The sequence below is a fragment of the Cardiocondyla obscurior genome, linkage group LG19, assembly GCF_019399895.1.
Source record: "Cardiocondyla obscurior isolate alpha-2009 linkage group LG19, Cobs3.1, whole genome shotgun sequence".
In the NCBI taxonomy this organism is placed as follows: Eukaryota; Metazoa; Arthropoda; class Insecta; order Hymenoptera; family Formicidae; genus Cardiocondyla; species Cardiocondyla obscurior.
In genome coordinates this window covers 2,787,907-2,803,716 of record NC_091882.1, presented here as the reverse complement: position 1 = coordinate 2,803,716, position 15,810 = coordinate 2,787,907, and the positions used below count along the sequence as shown (strand labels likewise).

Below are 15,810 nucleotides of genomic sequence, written 5' to 3'. Positions count from 1 at the left end.
AGAAAAAAAGAATCTAAATAGCGCCAACGAGCAAATGTTTTCCCGCTCGAGCGAACGGGCTCCTCGCGCGAGAAAACGCGCGATAAGAAATTATTGGCTTACGCGCGACGTTACGCAGGAAGCGAGGAAATAAAAATCAGATTTTTCTTTCACAGGGAGACGGAGGCACTCGACGATGCCGAAGGGGAAAAGTGTCGCGAGCGTACGTCGAACTTAAACGAGATCCGCAAAGTTTCGACCGCCGCGTCTATTAATAAATGAGAGAAGTGTTCGCGCGATAAAGTAACCGCGATGAGTCGCGTTGTGCCGTGAAAAGTGCAAGAAAGGAGGAGGACCGATCTAAGAGGGAACCAGTCGTCCGGATGGGAGCCCTTCCGAGTCACGAGGATGCGACCGTGCCCACGAAATGGTGAAATGATCGTGCGTACAGTGCACCGTAGACGCTGCAGCGATTTCTAAGAAGCAATTGCCCAAGACTAAGATGTACCCCGCGCCGGCGAGACATCCCGCCGCTCCCGTAAGTACTTTTTATCATATTTTACTGTCTTTTTTTATTTTTATTTTTTTTTTTTATTTATATAAGAAAAATTTTGCGGCGCGGCAAAATAAAAATTTGACGACGCGCGAGAATCCGAGCGTTAATGAGAAAGGCGGAAGCGCGGGAAACGAAAATCTTATTGCCGCGTAATTTAAAGTGAGTTTTTAATTCGGCGAAATTTCAATTTAAAAAACCGCGGCCGAGGTCGGTGAATCGACGGAACGTTTTCCGTTTCCGCGCGCACAGACGTTTTTCCCAGAGCGCTGCCGCATTTCCTCCGCCTCACGCCCCGGTATTCTCAACATTTTTGCTTAGCGTTATCCATTATAACGAACGTCAAAGGGTAATATAGTGTAATTACCGCTCCGCGCAAGGGAAACGAAAGAGCACGTGGGAGTCGAGTCGACCGCTCTCGCACTTCGCGTTGCTAATTCGAAGAATGTTTGATTGTTCCCCGCGCACGCCTCTGCGCCGCAGCCTCCGCTCGTGCCGCTCTTTTTACCGTCGCAATTTCACGCGCCGCACAAGCTCAAAGTCCCTCACGATAAAACGAGACCACCGGCGAATTTGCTGACACACGAATTGTAGGAAGAGAGAGTTGGGGGAGGGGGAGGGAGGGAGGGCGTAAAGGGAGGAAAAGAGACAAGCGACCATTAGAAATTACGAGGATTATTTATAGAGCCCGCAAGTCAACGTACAACAATTGCCGTTCATAGAACCGGCCAATGGGCGATATGTGGGCATCACTCGTTTGCTTATTGACGCTGATGTGGCGCCGCTCCGCTCAAGGGGCACAAAGTGGCTCGATCGTTTCTTCGACGAGCGTACTCGAAGCGCACGACGGACACGAAGCGATAACGTGCTGTAATACTCCTTAATACCGCGCGAAATGACCGGCAATTATCGCGGCGACTAATAATGTAACGATGTAAATTGCTCTAAAGAGAATCAGAAAAGTCCGAGCGCCGTAAACTCGGTAATAATTTTTTCGCGAGCTTAGGCGACGCGTGACGCGACTGTTTTTTTTTTCCTTTTTTTTTTTTTTCTAATCGCGAGAAATGACTCTTGATTATCGCGATGACTAACGAAACGGCACGACGATTGTTTCGCCAGGAGTCACAAAAATTCTGAATTCATAGTTTCATCCGAGTCACTTCCTCGTTGATCGTCACCCGCCGGCTCGAACGAAACGTAATAAACGATAATTATCAAGCCGACCCAGCTAAATTTAATTAATCCAAGTGCTCGTCGGACGTCGCGGGGCCCCGTTACTTAACGAAAAAAAAAAAAGAAAAACTGCTCGCGACGCGTTGCGTGCCGCTTGCGAAGAAATCCTGCCGGGTCTTGCATTACAAGCGTAATATATCTTCCATCGCCGGCGGCGGTTCGGGGAACGTTTTTCTTCGGGGTGTCATTAGCGGGTCTTTTAGCAGAAACGAGTGAAAATTGATCCCCCGCTTCGCTTACGTGAGATTTCGCGCAAACAATGTTGCGAAGAAAGCGGTAACGTGGCCCGCCGTTAGTAACGGACGCATAATCGGGCGTAATTGTCGCGGCACGCGATCGCCTTCTACACGCAGTTTTCATTGAGCGGCTGCGTACATTCCTCTCTTTAATTAGAAGACCCGGCCGACAAGTAGCTCGGATAACAATTCCGGGGAGGGTAAAGAGATACGTGCGATGAAGCGGTAGAGAAATATTTGTGGCGGATATTTTTCAGTTTGCCTATCTATCGCTTGTGTTATTTTTTTATTTTTATTTTATTTTTATTTTTATTTTTTTTTATTTTACGTTTTGAGTTTGTCACGTATTTCGCGTGACCGTTGATCGCCGGTATAACGGAAAGATTAGACGCCAGGACGAACGAGCTATTCTCCTTGCTTGCCGGCCAAATAAACGAATGCACGCTGCCGTCACGCTCGTAATTCTGTAACTCGATCCTTTGCGAGGGGGATAATAAAAGGCGAAATGGTTATTCGCGAGAGTCGTCTGTTGTTTTAAGACGCGATGTCTAGAAAACCGTGAAAAGCCGAGAAAGTCGGGTAGCACCGGACAAGAAAAGATCGGAAAGTGTCGGAGATAGGATCGTGGAATAGCTTCCGCAATTTCCCATCGCGAGAAATAGAAAAACGGCGGTGAGGATCGTTTGGCGGTAATTATTCATATTCCAAATAATAATTACGTAAACGAAAGAAGTAAACTTTTTATATGTACGTAATATATTCGAGACGTTAGAGCGCGCGTCGCGTTTACTTTTGATTCTTCCGCGCTAGAGAAAACGGCTTCGCGTTTAACAATTTTCAGTAATATTTCACGAACGGGTATTTACACGTCTTACGCGCTACTTTAAACGTTTCCCATTCGTTTAAATGGAATTCATATATTTACTTTCGGACGTTAATACATATACAAACAGAGGTCGCGCGGCCGGGCGGCTTCACGCAACCGGCGTTAGGACACCCGCATTCCTTTGTCGGTAGTCATGTACACAGTACGTAGGTACTCGGGTAGCGAAGCTCAGATTTGTTGCCGGAAAAGCGACAATTAAGATCTCCATATCTCCTTCCTAAAATCGAATACGATTTCGCTTTTCAACATTAAGCCGCATACAAGTTAAAAAGAAAAAAATAAGAAATAAAAAAAAGAGAGAGAGATAGAGAAAAAAAAAAGGAACCAGGATTTATACGGTGGGTGATAGTCACAGCCACGGGCGAGTAAGTGAACGTTCCCTTTCCATCTCCGTTTGTCTCCTCGCGCTTCCGTCCTCTGCTCACGTCTTTGATTAATAGTTATCTCTCGTGTCGCGGACGTGCATTAGAAGTTTAAGCGGGAACAAAAGTGCGGCGAACGAGCGCCTCGCGAGGCAAGCGTCGGCAGCGAGACTGCGTCTCTGGCGCGGCGATATAATTTGCGCAAATGTAGGAAGTAATATCGCGGGGACAACAAGAGTCTCTCGCGACGCGCTCTTTGCAAAATGCGCCTGGCTGAGCGCGCGCGAGGACCGGAGAGCAAGCTACGCTGAGAGCGGGACAAAGGGACGCCGCTTTGTTTCGCCGTCCCTTTCGTTTCCTCGCCGCTTCTCTCGCTCTCGCGCACCCGGCCCTATCCACCTCCGGCCGACTCGTTCCTCGCGCTGCCTTCCCGCGCCCTTTTCGTGCCGGGTTCGCCGTTGTCGTTTCGTGCTCCAGATTCCGCGGATTCTACGCGTCTCGCCCTCCCGTAGAGAGATCGCCCGCTCTGGATTTTATATCAAAAATCTCGCCCGCTTTATTGCTTTATTACCTGCCCCTTCCCGACCCCCGCGAAAAAAAAAAAAGGAGAACGCGGCGTTTTCGGCCCATAAAATTACACGCCTGCGGTTTATGATCATTACGCCGCTACGCGAAATTGAAACCTTTGTACGATTCTGTTGACACGGGCGCAGATTACATACGTAAACGTGTAACGTTAAGCGGGATTTATTTGCGCTTTCGTGAAAAATCGATAGGCAAGCGGCGCCCCGGCGTTCTCGAGGTATATCGAATCTTAACTTGGGTTAGTGAGAATTGTTCATGAATTCGGAACGAAACACGCGCGCAGTGAATGAATTTTTTTTTAATGGTCAATAGAACGAACGATTTATTGGTTGCAAGATTGGTTTTGTGAACGCTTGTTGTAACGGAAAAATATTGAAGGAGAAATATTCGGGAAGAGAAAGAATTAACTGAAAAAATTACTCGAATACGACGTGGCCTCCGAATATTGTTTGGAGGGGCTCTGCATTCGCGCGGCGATTGAAGAATTACGCTGTTAATTGGTCGAATAAAAAATTGGGATTGCCGCATGAAAATGATCTGCCCGTTGGTCGGTCGTGAGCTTTTTTTTTTTTTTTTCTTTTTTTTCCGCGTATCGAGGGACGGAAAAAAATTTGCCGATGACAATCGCTAATCAAATCGTTCGGCGACTAATTGTTCGCCGAATGGCTCGTCCGAATTGGTACGAGGAGTGAAAATTGAAAATGTTTGCCGGAGGCTTCGTTGAGCTTTGAAAGGGAGGAAAGTCGGGCTAGACGGAACCATTCGCAGTAACAAATTGCACAGTTGTCACGGAATAAAAAAAAAAAAAAAAGTGAGAATAAAGAAAAAAAAAAGAAAAACGAGAAGGCAGACGTAAGGACGATTCTTCTGTAAAAGTTGCGCAAATGTAATGGGACTAATTAAGAAGCGACGATTAGAGATATCCCTTTTCAAAACTTCTCCCACAATTAATTACACCTCTCGCTTCCATTTCGCTCCGTTAAATGATGCAGACGGTATTGAAACGCGCGTATTTAATCTTGCCCCGGTGAATTTAAGGGAACATGCGCGGGACAGGAGAACGTTATAAAAGTATATTCTCATTTTCGTATCAACCTTTCGCGATTTATGTAACAAGCTCGCCAACGCTGAAAACCCTTTAAAACCCCCAGCGGGTCGGTCTTTCTCGGCGCGCTTTACTTCCTCCTCTCGGAATAATGGAAACGCTCCAAAGTTTTTACGGCCGCTCTCGCCTCTTCCTTGTCGCGCCGCTCGGGCGCACCCGAAGTTCCTCTCTTCTCTTTACGGCGCCAGGATCATAACTCGCGTGCGCCGGCAACAGAGTGTAGAAAAGACATTGGCTGATTTTAAAGCGTTTTCAGAACTACCGTAAAATACTAACTTGTAGTCACGGATATTAAGCGCGGCACATCGCCGTTTAATTTTCTTCGTTAACTCCGTCGGAATACAACGGTGACATTTATGCGCGGCGCGTTTGTCATTCGCAGGCGCAATCCCTTGCCTTCGAGTGCCGTTCGTTTGATCGTCGCACGTGGGGAAGCGTTCGGCGACTAATATCTCGACAAACCGGAACATTAATATATATATATGTAATATCGATTGCGCGTTTACTTATTTTATTTATTTCGGCCAAGTCGCCCCGAGTGAGAATGTACCGCTCGACGGGACGCGTCCGGGGTGATTAATCGCAGGGATTAATTAATAGCGAGGAAGGCAAGAAACGATGCGCGGTTTCCCCTGATTAATCTGTCACGCGGACGCGCGGGATTTCGCGAAATCGTAATCAGACGAGTGGTCCTTTTCACCGCGCCGGATGATGGACTATGATACATCGAAAGGGATTCTGTTCATCTCGCTCCACTCCGCTATTGTTTGACCCCCGTCGTAAATACACGTTATAGTCTCTGACGCCCCGGCCGGACAGCCGACTATTTCTCCGGGCGTCTCGAACACAATTGCACGATCTCTTCCATCTGGCGCGCCGATTTTCTACCTTACGCTTTACAAGCGGTTCCTTTTCACGTTACGCGTACGTTCATTTTATTTTATTTTTTTTTTTTTTTTTTTGCGCGCGGTATTTGATCGCGAGCTGATAAACCCGAACATCGATCGAACGTCTTCTCGATTTTAACGCGACGAATAAATCGCGAGAATCACCCGCTGCCTACACGTTTTATTGTCAAATTTATTCTTTCTCACCTCGTGGCGCTTCAGCGAAAGTTTCCAATGCCTCAGCAATAATTAACTACAACGTAGCGCTCGTATTAATGGTTTGCAGTTGCAAATTTCGGAAATCCAGTCGGAAACTAATTACTCATTTCCCTTCGCGTGTTTGGAGGAGGATACTTGGTGCGTTTAAGATTAAAGGGAGGTCGCGCGGACGAAAGGGACCGAGAGAAACGGAGATAGGGATGGCGAGATAGCGAGATGCGGTGGTGAAGGAGAGGAGAGAGGGCGAGGGGGGAGAGAGGAGAGAGAGAGAGCGGGCCGTTCGGGTTTCGTAATTGGTGAGTTTTAGCGGCATAATTCCCATCCATCCACAGGGGCGTATCGCTCCGGCCTATGGCTTTTTAAGCGTCGGCCTACGATGTCCATTGGGGTAGCCGAGTCCGCTTTCCATCACATGCACACGAACACGCACGCACAATCCTCTTTCTCGTTGTGTATACGGGGGTGCGGGGGTACGAGCTTTACTCGGCTGTTGGGATCCGTTAGGCTCCGGAGTTTGAGGGTAAGAACGGTATGACAAGCATTTGATGAGGGGACCAACGCCGCCCACTGAAATCCCAAGCGGTTCTCATCCTCATTCCCGGATATTATCCCGCGCCGTTAAACGTCGGCCAGAACGTGCCTCGCCGTCGCTGCCTAACGCGTGAAATGTCAAGCCGTTTCCCGTCGTAATCTCGACACTTTGCGCCCCGCCGTTTTAACGTTCCTCCGCGATCCCCACGATGTAAAACATTTTCAGCTGTCGTAAAAGAAAGAGAAAAAAAAAATTTATCGCCTCTATTTATTACCATACATCTTTGCTTTTAATCGTTTACGAACGTTGATACTCGACTCCTCGAGCCGTTCTAGAGGATGCATTATTAAAACAAACGCCGGGTAGTATCCGTTTGAAATTAAAGAATTTAGTGTTTAGGGAAGATAGAGGAGCCCGGCGATCGATAACGAATCAACTCTCGAAGACCGCGTTATCGGTACGCGACCGGCGTGTCCAAGGTGGCCGCGTTATCGCCGCCGGGACATTTTATCGCTCGGCTTTTATTGTTGCCTCGCGAAGGGGGAGAGAGAGAGGAGTGGGCGGTCGGAATGTGTCTTGGTCTCCAGGAGCAAGATTGATCACCACTGCCAACTGTGTCGGAGATGGTCGCAACACTCTTGCCACATACCGGGTCGAAAGGGGACGGGGGAAGGGTAGGGTAGGGGGGGGAGGGGGGTTGGTTGGCGAGTGTCCCCAGCACGAGTGGCTCTCAGAGACTGCTCTTCTCTCTTTCTCTCTTCGCAGCCACCGGGGCATTAGCTCGCCTACGTGGCGGCTACTCGAGGTTGGGAAACCCTGGCGGGATCTTGTTCAACATTTACATTTACATTTACATGTCGAACGGGGATCGACCCTCGGCTAGCCTCGTTAAAGGACGAGCGAGCTAGAGAGAGGACGGAGGGGTAGAGATAGAGAAAGCGAGAGAGAGAGCCAGGGTGGAAAGGCAGAGAGAGAGAAAGACAGGGACATCTGGGACGAAGGGCACCAGATACATAGGCGCGCTGAATGACTATCACTGCCGTCGATTCGTCGTATATCGCGGAATCATGCCGATCGATCGAAAGAACGACCGAGCGCTGTATATCGGAATGCTAGCGGCTGCCTCATAGCGGTTTCAATTAGCCGGAAATTTCGTTAGCTGCTTATTCGATCAGGTAGTTGCTGTAGGGTGAACGGTCAATCGGTAATTAACCGCTCGAATCGCAAACTTTGACTTTATACATTGTAATATCGAGCGAGCATTATCAGCACACTGCTGTATCGCGCCCCCGAAGTGAGATTGAAACAGCGAAAAGAAAACGCGCCGTGATAATTATCTTGATTCTTTGTAACGTCGGGACACTTTTCGCCGGGAGTAATCAGAGCGTTCCGTCTTCGTCGATTAGCCGTGATCTTAATTGAAAAAATTATTTTAAAGCCGCGCGCAAATAAATATGACGTATTCGCGTGTTTAATCAATTCCGGAATGACTGACGTTGACCGAGCGTTACGAGGAAAGATCGCTCTCGATTCTCGTAACGAGCGTGTCTGGGAAAACGCTCGGCTTTGATCGATAAGCGAGCGAAGTCCTAGCCTTCGCCTCGATCGCGATTCTTCGCGGAAGTAACGACAGAGGTGGGAAACGCCTGTACCGTACCCTTATTATCGATTTATATAGGTATAACATGCACTTCCTGAGTTTCGAGAGTTGTGCGCGTGCAAACTCACGTCTGTACTTCAAGAAGTACTCGCTCGCGCGCCAAATAAATCGTCATCTTTTCGAGTTAATAAAAACTTCCGGGATATATTCGAACAGCATTGTTCGGTATTTTTTTTTTCCTTTTCTTTTTTCGTGTAAATTAAAAAATTTTTTTTACTAAAAAATTCTTTTATTAAAAAAATTTGTTCTTTATTAACCTGACGGTGGGTAATTAAGCCGGTATCTCTTCGGCGTTCCGCGTGCCGGCGAGTTTCTCTCGCTGGTCTCTGTTTTCGGGGAAACTCAGGCGTCTTCTCGCGCACCGCGAAGTTGAATTTTTCGCGTACGATACCGTAGGAGCGATATCATTTCCGAGCGAGGCTTTGAGAAAACGAACAGGTGATACACGTCTCGCTGCTCTCACGTGGATAAAACGATTATCGTTCTCACGACGGCGGCGTGTAAGGCCGAGGAAAGGTTGCGACGCGCGAGGGAGAGAGACGGCGTGCCGAGCTATCTCCCTTTCGGTGGCGGCCTCGAAGGAAACGAAGGGTCGTACGGGGGATGCGCGCGCGGCGGAGGGCAGACGAAAAAGCCCGACTTCCTTGTAGACTATAAACGGTTCACCCCTCGCGTGACGAAGGCATTTACCAAAGACGATATCATCCACGTGGTGGAAGACGATCGAAGCCGCGCACTCCGGTTAGGTTTTTGACCAGCCCCCGTTAGATGGCCACTCAGAATCGCCGACATCTCGCTATTCCTCGCGGCAGAATCCCTCGTCTCCCCCTTGCTCGCGTTACTTTATTCGCAGTAAGTCTGCGAATGAAGCGACAATTTTATTGCCCGGGGCACTTTTTGCCCTCCGTCGAGGATTCGCGCAAGATCGATCGCGGCCTCGCGCGTTGAACAGGAGCTACCGTCTTTCGGACAACGGTTCCAGCCGATTTTGGGTTAATTACGTTTCTATAAATATTCCGTATTGCGTTACCAAATATTCCGGTGGAATTCATCGCGCCTCGGGAACTTCATGAATTATTTAACCGACGATATGTCCCCCCCTCTTCTATCCTCTCGACGTCGAGAAGACGGCAGAACTCTAGAATCGCCGAGGATTTCCTCGAGAAAGCCGCGACTTTTGGCACCAATTTCTCCCCGTTACACCACCCTCCGCCTTCCGTATCTATTTACCAGTCGGCATCTTTGTCTTCTTCTCTTAAGCGCCGACAAGTGCTTTCGCGCGGAGGATGAGTCGTTTAGCGGCGCTCAAGTTCGGGGGAAAGAGGGGAGGTGGGGGGAGGGAGAAACAGCAAAAACCCCCCAGGGGTAAAGTCGATTGTGTCATACAGTGGCACACGTATTTGAAATACGCGCGAAATGCGCACCTGTGCACACGTACACGCGCGCACGTTGGCACCGAAAACGACACATCCCTTGCGTGGATCACGCGCCTCGGAGCTTCGGAGGCGCGGAGATTGCTCGGGATCCTCTCGCCCCCGTTCCGCCGGTTATGCGTCGTCTAACCTGTAATACAATCATAGCAATATATACATCTAGCCTATAATACAATCACGACGATATACGCGGGGCCGGAGGGACCTGTAATGCCCGACTCGGCGTGCACGTTCGCGCGAATCCGCGCGCGTTGTACGTGGCCGCCACTGCGACACGAACGTGAGATTACGCGGCGGGACGAAATGCGAAGTTACGTTTGCGCGAGATGTCCCAGAACTGTCGAATGTTCCCCCGTACCGGGATAGCTGCGAGGCGAATTGCACGAGTAGCTCCTTCGCCCGAATTTCAAATCGACTTCCCCGGCGGTTTAAATCGATCTTCTCCGCATACTTTACACGACGATCATTAGTTTGACACATTTAGACACTCTGCATGCCAAACTTTGCCAAAAAAAAAAAAAAAAAAAAGTGTTAAACTATGCACTGAATAAAATTTCAGTTTCTCCTGCGAAAAGTATACCGATCTTACTCGAAGCTTCTTTTTTTTCTCACAACGCTGACGACCGACCCAGTTAGTACCGGCGTTTAATTATCGAACGAAATCAATGTAGGCAGTTATTAGAACGGATTCCTTTAGTTAGCTGCGCGATGGTGGATGATCTACGTTCATTCGAGGCACATGTTTCCGCGCGCGCCAAGAATTCATACCACGTGCCTCGTCCTCGGCGCCCTACCGATCTCTCGCGTACGTCCCTTCTATTACTTAATCCCACGGTGCACGCTCACCCCTTTCCGGGACGAAGGGGCATTAGCGCTCTCGCTACGTCGATCGAGCACGCGTACGCCCTTAGCGCGCGCCGAAAAGCCCTACCAAGTCTAAAGGACTACGTGAATCGCGCAAATCGTCTACGGGGACGAGAGGAGACAGAGGAAAATTGCGGCAGGTTCGCCGATCGATCATTATTCGAATAGAAATAGTCTTCGACTACTTCACGAGCGCTATTATGCAAATCCCGGCACGTTTGAATTTAAATAAAAGTAATACGAAGGGAGAAGTATTCCGGAAGCTTAATGCGACGCGGCGCTTCTATTCCGTAAATATCGACGCGACTTTGTAATTTTATTATACACATACGCGCCCAGCGCCCGGCATTGTCGATCGGCGATAGCGAAGAATTACATTTCTGCAATCATAAATTTATAATATTAAGGGGCAATGCAAACGGCAATAATAATAATAATTATTAAGCATTATTTATTGCGCGCCCGAAGGAAATGCCCTCAAGCGCGGCAATACGCCGTGCATTTAAAAAGATAAAATATATGCGAAATAATTGAATTGCATATCGCGCAAATAGCGCAGAAATAAATGTTTGATACAAAAGAAACGGTTGAAGCGAGACTCCGCGAAAATATCTTTATTTGTAAATTAGAATAATAAGGGGCCGCAAAAGTGTACGGTTACCTGTCTATAAAATGTGTTGATTGCGCATAAACGTGACAAAAAAAAAGAAAACAAAAGCGATTAAATTAGATAAGCCGCGCCAGGTGTACATTAATCTTTAAGAGTCAGCGTTAATAATTTCATCGGTTCGATATTGCAAAAGTGCTTTTCTTAGAAACAATAATCAGTACCCACTTATTAGCATTTTATCTGCTCTTCTCCGAATATATTTAATTAAGTATAATTCGACGACGAGGCTGACGTGTCGATATTAAAAATATTCCGCACCTGGAGGGAAATATCAATACTGCCGGGGCATCCTAAGCGTCTACTACCGTCGCGAGTTTCACATAATCCGGTTAGCGCGCGCAGGATCGTTCACAAGAGGATCGTGATTCAATTAATTAACAATAGCGATTAACGAAATGAGTGCCGCTGACAATAATATCGAACACACTCCGAATCGTTTCCAACGGTGAATGCGATTAACTGCGATCTCTGCCACTCCGTGGGAGCGCTTTCGACTTTAATTTATCCGGGGGAGGCGGTGTTTTTTCTAGCCGATTGTCCTGGTCCGGGATCTGTCCCAAGTCGCGCCGGGAAGACCGACTTTAGCGTCGGCAAACCCCCTTCGTCGTCCCACCCGAGCGTTTTATAATCACACCTCTGACGCTCGACGGGATTATTTTAGAGCTCGCTCGCCTCAAAGTGACCCGATCGGAAACTGATTTCGTCGCGACACACGGGCCGTACGCAATAATTACACCTCGCCGGCCCGCGAAGGGCGTAAGGTCTTCCTTCTCCCTGCGAAAAAAAAAAACTTGCTCGCCGTCGAGGGCGAGGCGGTCCGGCTCGCCTCGTCAAACGATCGGTACCGCGCTTCTTTTTCTGCACGCGGACGCGATATCTACTTTTTGCGCCGTAACGAGCGATTACTCCTCCGCTCCGTGTTTCCTCCCGCTCCTCTCTCCGGCCGCTTTTAATGGCCCGTACGCGCACGTAATCAGCAGATGCCGAGCGTTGCTCGACGATACATCGCCCGGCCTCGTTGTTCGCGAAATGCGTTTGTCGCGCGCGCGCGAGGCACGCAAGTCGTTCACGGGTGCGAACCCCGCTGACCGCACGCCACCGATGTTTGCTCAACTGCAAGCTGCATCTGCCAGTCTGACTTAGAGCCGGCGTCGTTATTTCCCCATTAACGGTGAAAGCGGATACGGCCTACGGCGCAATGGTCCGCGATACCTCGCGACAGCTTCGCTTAAAGCTGCGAACGATTTTCGAATAATCGTAGAACTCGATTGCAAACCGACGCAAATATCGAACGGGCGAATAGGTGCCTCTGTGTCGAAACGACGAGACAATGCAGACATCGGAGTGATTCTCGAAAAAGAAAAAAAGAAAAAAAATAGGAAAAAAAAAAAAGCGAAACAAATCGCACGATGAAATACTGTGCCGCAGACGTCACAGTGAGAAGTGAAGCAAAATGTAAAGAGGCTCGGGAATCGTGCCGGGGTTTTTTTTTTTTTTTTCTCTCTTTCTCTCTTTTTTTCGGTTTTCGGTATCCGCAGCCGACGAAGAGGGAGAAGGGACGATTTATATCCGTATGTGTGTCCGCTTCTCGTGGAAGCGTGCAGGATACCTTAAGAGGCTGCCGCTTACGTCACCCGATCTTTCGGGCCCCGTAGCCAGGGCCCTGCGAAGACCTATTACCTTATTTACGATTCGCACGGCCATTATCTCCCGGCAACAAAGTGAACCAGCCGGTTTTTCGATACTGTCCGCGTGTGCATGCCCGCCGGTGTGAAAGAAAAAGACGGGGGGGTGGGGCAGGGGGAAAGGGGGGGGAATCCTTTTCGCGGACGAGAAGCGGGCACAAAAGACACGCACGGCACGGCGACGCAGTTTTGCGGTCGTGCACCGTAGCCGAGAACGCAGGAGGAGGACTTTTGTCTTCGTTTCTTAATAACGCGCGCATCTACGGGGACATCCACCGCGTGGGGCGACCCTCGCGGAGCTAAAAACGCTCACGCCACTCCGCGGTATTATCGAATTATGAGCGCGCCGAGAACAAAGACGTCGGGATTATTTCTGCGAAGATTCCCTAACTAATTCAACGCGCGACGTCGCCGCGAAAATAATCTCTCGATAATCCGTGACAACGATAAGCTTGGAGTAAATTGGCAAATGAAGGCGCGCGCGTTGCCACCGCCGCGCCGTTACGTTTCCCTTCCTACGCTCTGGAGAATGGATAAATAGCCGGTTTTCGGTAACGCAAATAAATGCCATCGGGAAATAATGACCCGGGTCGACGGACAGGTCTCTAATTCTGGCGTATACAATTTAAGTTTCCGTTCAAGTATTTATAAATCAGCATTTGCGTCAGACGTGTGCCGCTGCACAACGGTGATCGATCTTTCTTTGCTATTTTAACGTTTCTTTAGTCTCGAAATGGCTCGTCTCAATTTTATTTCCGACGCCCTTCGTGAAAGCGCGAGCATTGAACGGAAAAAAAAAAATAAATTATCCGCCTGTTTCTCACGTGGGAAAAAAAAGAAAAAAAAAAGATTTAAAAAAAAAAAAAACGAAAGAGAGACGTGTAACGAACGATAAATAGCCCTCATCGAAAACCTCGTGAAAGTCGCGGTCGAATTTCCGTGATGATCGAAACGGAGAATATTTTACGCGAGGACGAGTGTGTCGATGTTTGCCAAATTGTAGAGGCACAGGCACCGTTGATTCACCCGACAGTTTGTGTGACGATCGCCGCTGTTGCAAGAGAGAAAGAGCGCGGCGAAGGGAGAAAGAGAGAAAAGGGGTTTGGGAAGGGGGGTGAATCGGGGGTGGTTTCGATGAAAACGAATTTGTCGTTGGCCGCGGTGCAACACGATGCGTCGCGCCGCGGCGCAACAACCTGTTCGATGACTTTTCCGTTTGATGATTGCAACAAGTGAGGCCCACCGCCGCCGTGCCTCTCGCCCGCGCTCTCCCAAACCATTTTACCACCGACAGCCACTCCCCGTTTCGCATTCAACAAGTGGCCAAATCATTCAGCGCGGGGCCGCGATCTCTCGAAAAATCGGGATTTTTGCGCGCGTCGCCCACCCGGCCTAGTCATCGACCGGATCTATCGGGATATCGGAGCCTGCCCGCGGCGGTCCACGGCACGCCGCTAGATGCGAAAGCCGGGTATCATTAACGCCACCGTCTCGCTCGCGATTCCGCGCGGCTTATTTTTGCGGTAGCCAATTTCTATTTTCGTAAAAATCCACACATGTACGCGGCCACGGCGTAATAATAGTATTCGGCCGGCGCGCCCTTAAGAGGTGCGCGCGGGGCGCATCCTTTCGAAATTCGATTGACGCCCTCTCGCCGCAACGTAATCATTACTGTCATCGGAAAGCGCCGATCTTTTCCTCCCGTAATTTTAGCCGGCGCGCCAAGTGCCATTGGTGGTGTGCGTGTACCCGACCTCCTCTCTCTCTCTCTCTCTCTGTCTTCTAAAGAGAAACCCGTGGTGGACTCGAACGAACCTCGTGGTATCCGGTGGAATGGGTCTCATTAAGGACGCCTTCACAGCCCTTCATCCTTGGCTCTTCAGGCCCGCGCTTTCGTCCCTCCGTCTCTCCTCTCTCTCTCTCTCTTTCTTTTGACTTCTCTCGCCCCCGCTTTGAGACGCTCGTCTTTTATACCTGACTGCCCCTTGCTCGCATTTCTGGGCTTGGCCCCGTGTGTTTGCGTGCGCCTTATGTGCCCGAAGGCCACATTCGACGCCGCTGGTTCCTTGTCATCTTCGACTTTAAGCACGTCGTGACTTAATGTGTTTTCAAAGGTATCCGGCGAAACGAGAAACTCTCAAATGCTTTTTGACCAACGGATCCGACACAGATATTTTCTACACCGCACCGTGGCTAGGATTTAAAACTTCGAAATGCGAGTAAAGTTTCGAACACTTTAAAAGTAAATCATAATTACGCCATATTAATACTTAAAATTGCGGTGAGCGGAGAATGCGGCGCAGGCTACGATCCATGTAAAAAAAAAAGAAAGAAAAAAAAGAAAAAAACGCAGATAACGATTTAACCATTCTTCGCAGAGATCATCGCGATTTTCGGTGGCGAACGTTTCCCAGGCGTGTTCCAATAACGAGCCCGGCTGTCTGCAGACGCAGATACGGCCGGCTCATTTATTCGTATTAATAGCCAGAGATCCGCGCGCACGTGGACGGCGCGCTGGCCCCGGAGCTAAAAAGATTAAACACAATGCCACAAAGTGACGGCGGGGGCTGCTTGTCGCGGATGCGGCTTATTCGCCGGGAATGCGTTCCGCGCGCGGCTTTAACGCCCACGTGCCTCTATCGCGTCCGCATTGTCCCGCGTATACATAGCTAATTGAATCCCTTCGTTTCTCCAATTCCCTTTTTTTTTTTCTTCCTCGCAGGGCGGCGGCGGTAGCGGCGGGGCTGCTAGCGGACTGAAATTCACGGTGGCGGACACTTGCGAGAGGATCAAAGAGGAATTCAATTTCATCCAGCAGCAGTACCACTCGTGAGTATCTCTCTTTTCTTTCCACGCTTATTTTCCTTTTGGTCGTTTCTTCCTCCGCCGTTCGCCCCTGTTTCCCGGGAGTTTATATTTTC

At 49.2% G+C, this 15,810-nt stretch overlaps 1 protein-coding gene across 6 annotated transcripts in view; it reads left to right on the top strand.

Annotated features, from left to right (window-relative positions):
• Nucleotides 1–15,810, top strand: part of Gro (TLE family member transcriptional corepressor groucho) — a 55,649-nt gene that overhangs the window by 5,167 nt on the left and 34,672 nt on the right. For 4 of the 6 annotated variants that reach the window (XM_070669886.1, XM_070669887.1, XM_070669892.1 and 1 more), the window contains exons 2-3: nucleotides 156–517; nucleotides 15,612–15,718. In XM_070669886.1, coding sequence (XP_070525987.1) covers nucleotides 482–517; nucleotides 15,612–15,718 — 143 coding nt within the window. In that variant the 5' untranslated portion in view covers nucleotides 156–481. The remainder of the gene's footprint in view (nucleotides 1–155; nucleotides 518–15,611; nucleotides 15,719–15,810) is intronic. The other 2 variants (XM_070669888.1, XM_070669889.1) reach the window with 1 other exon arrangement.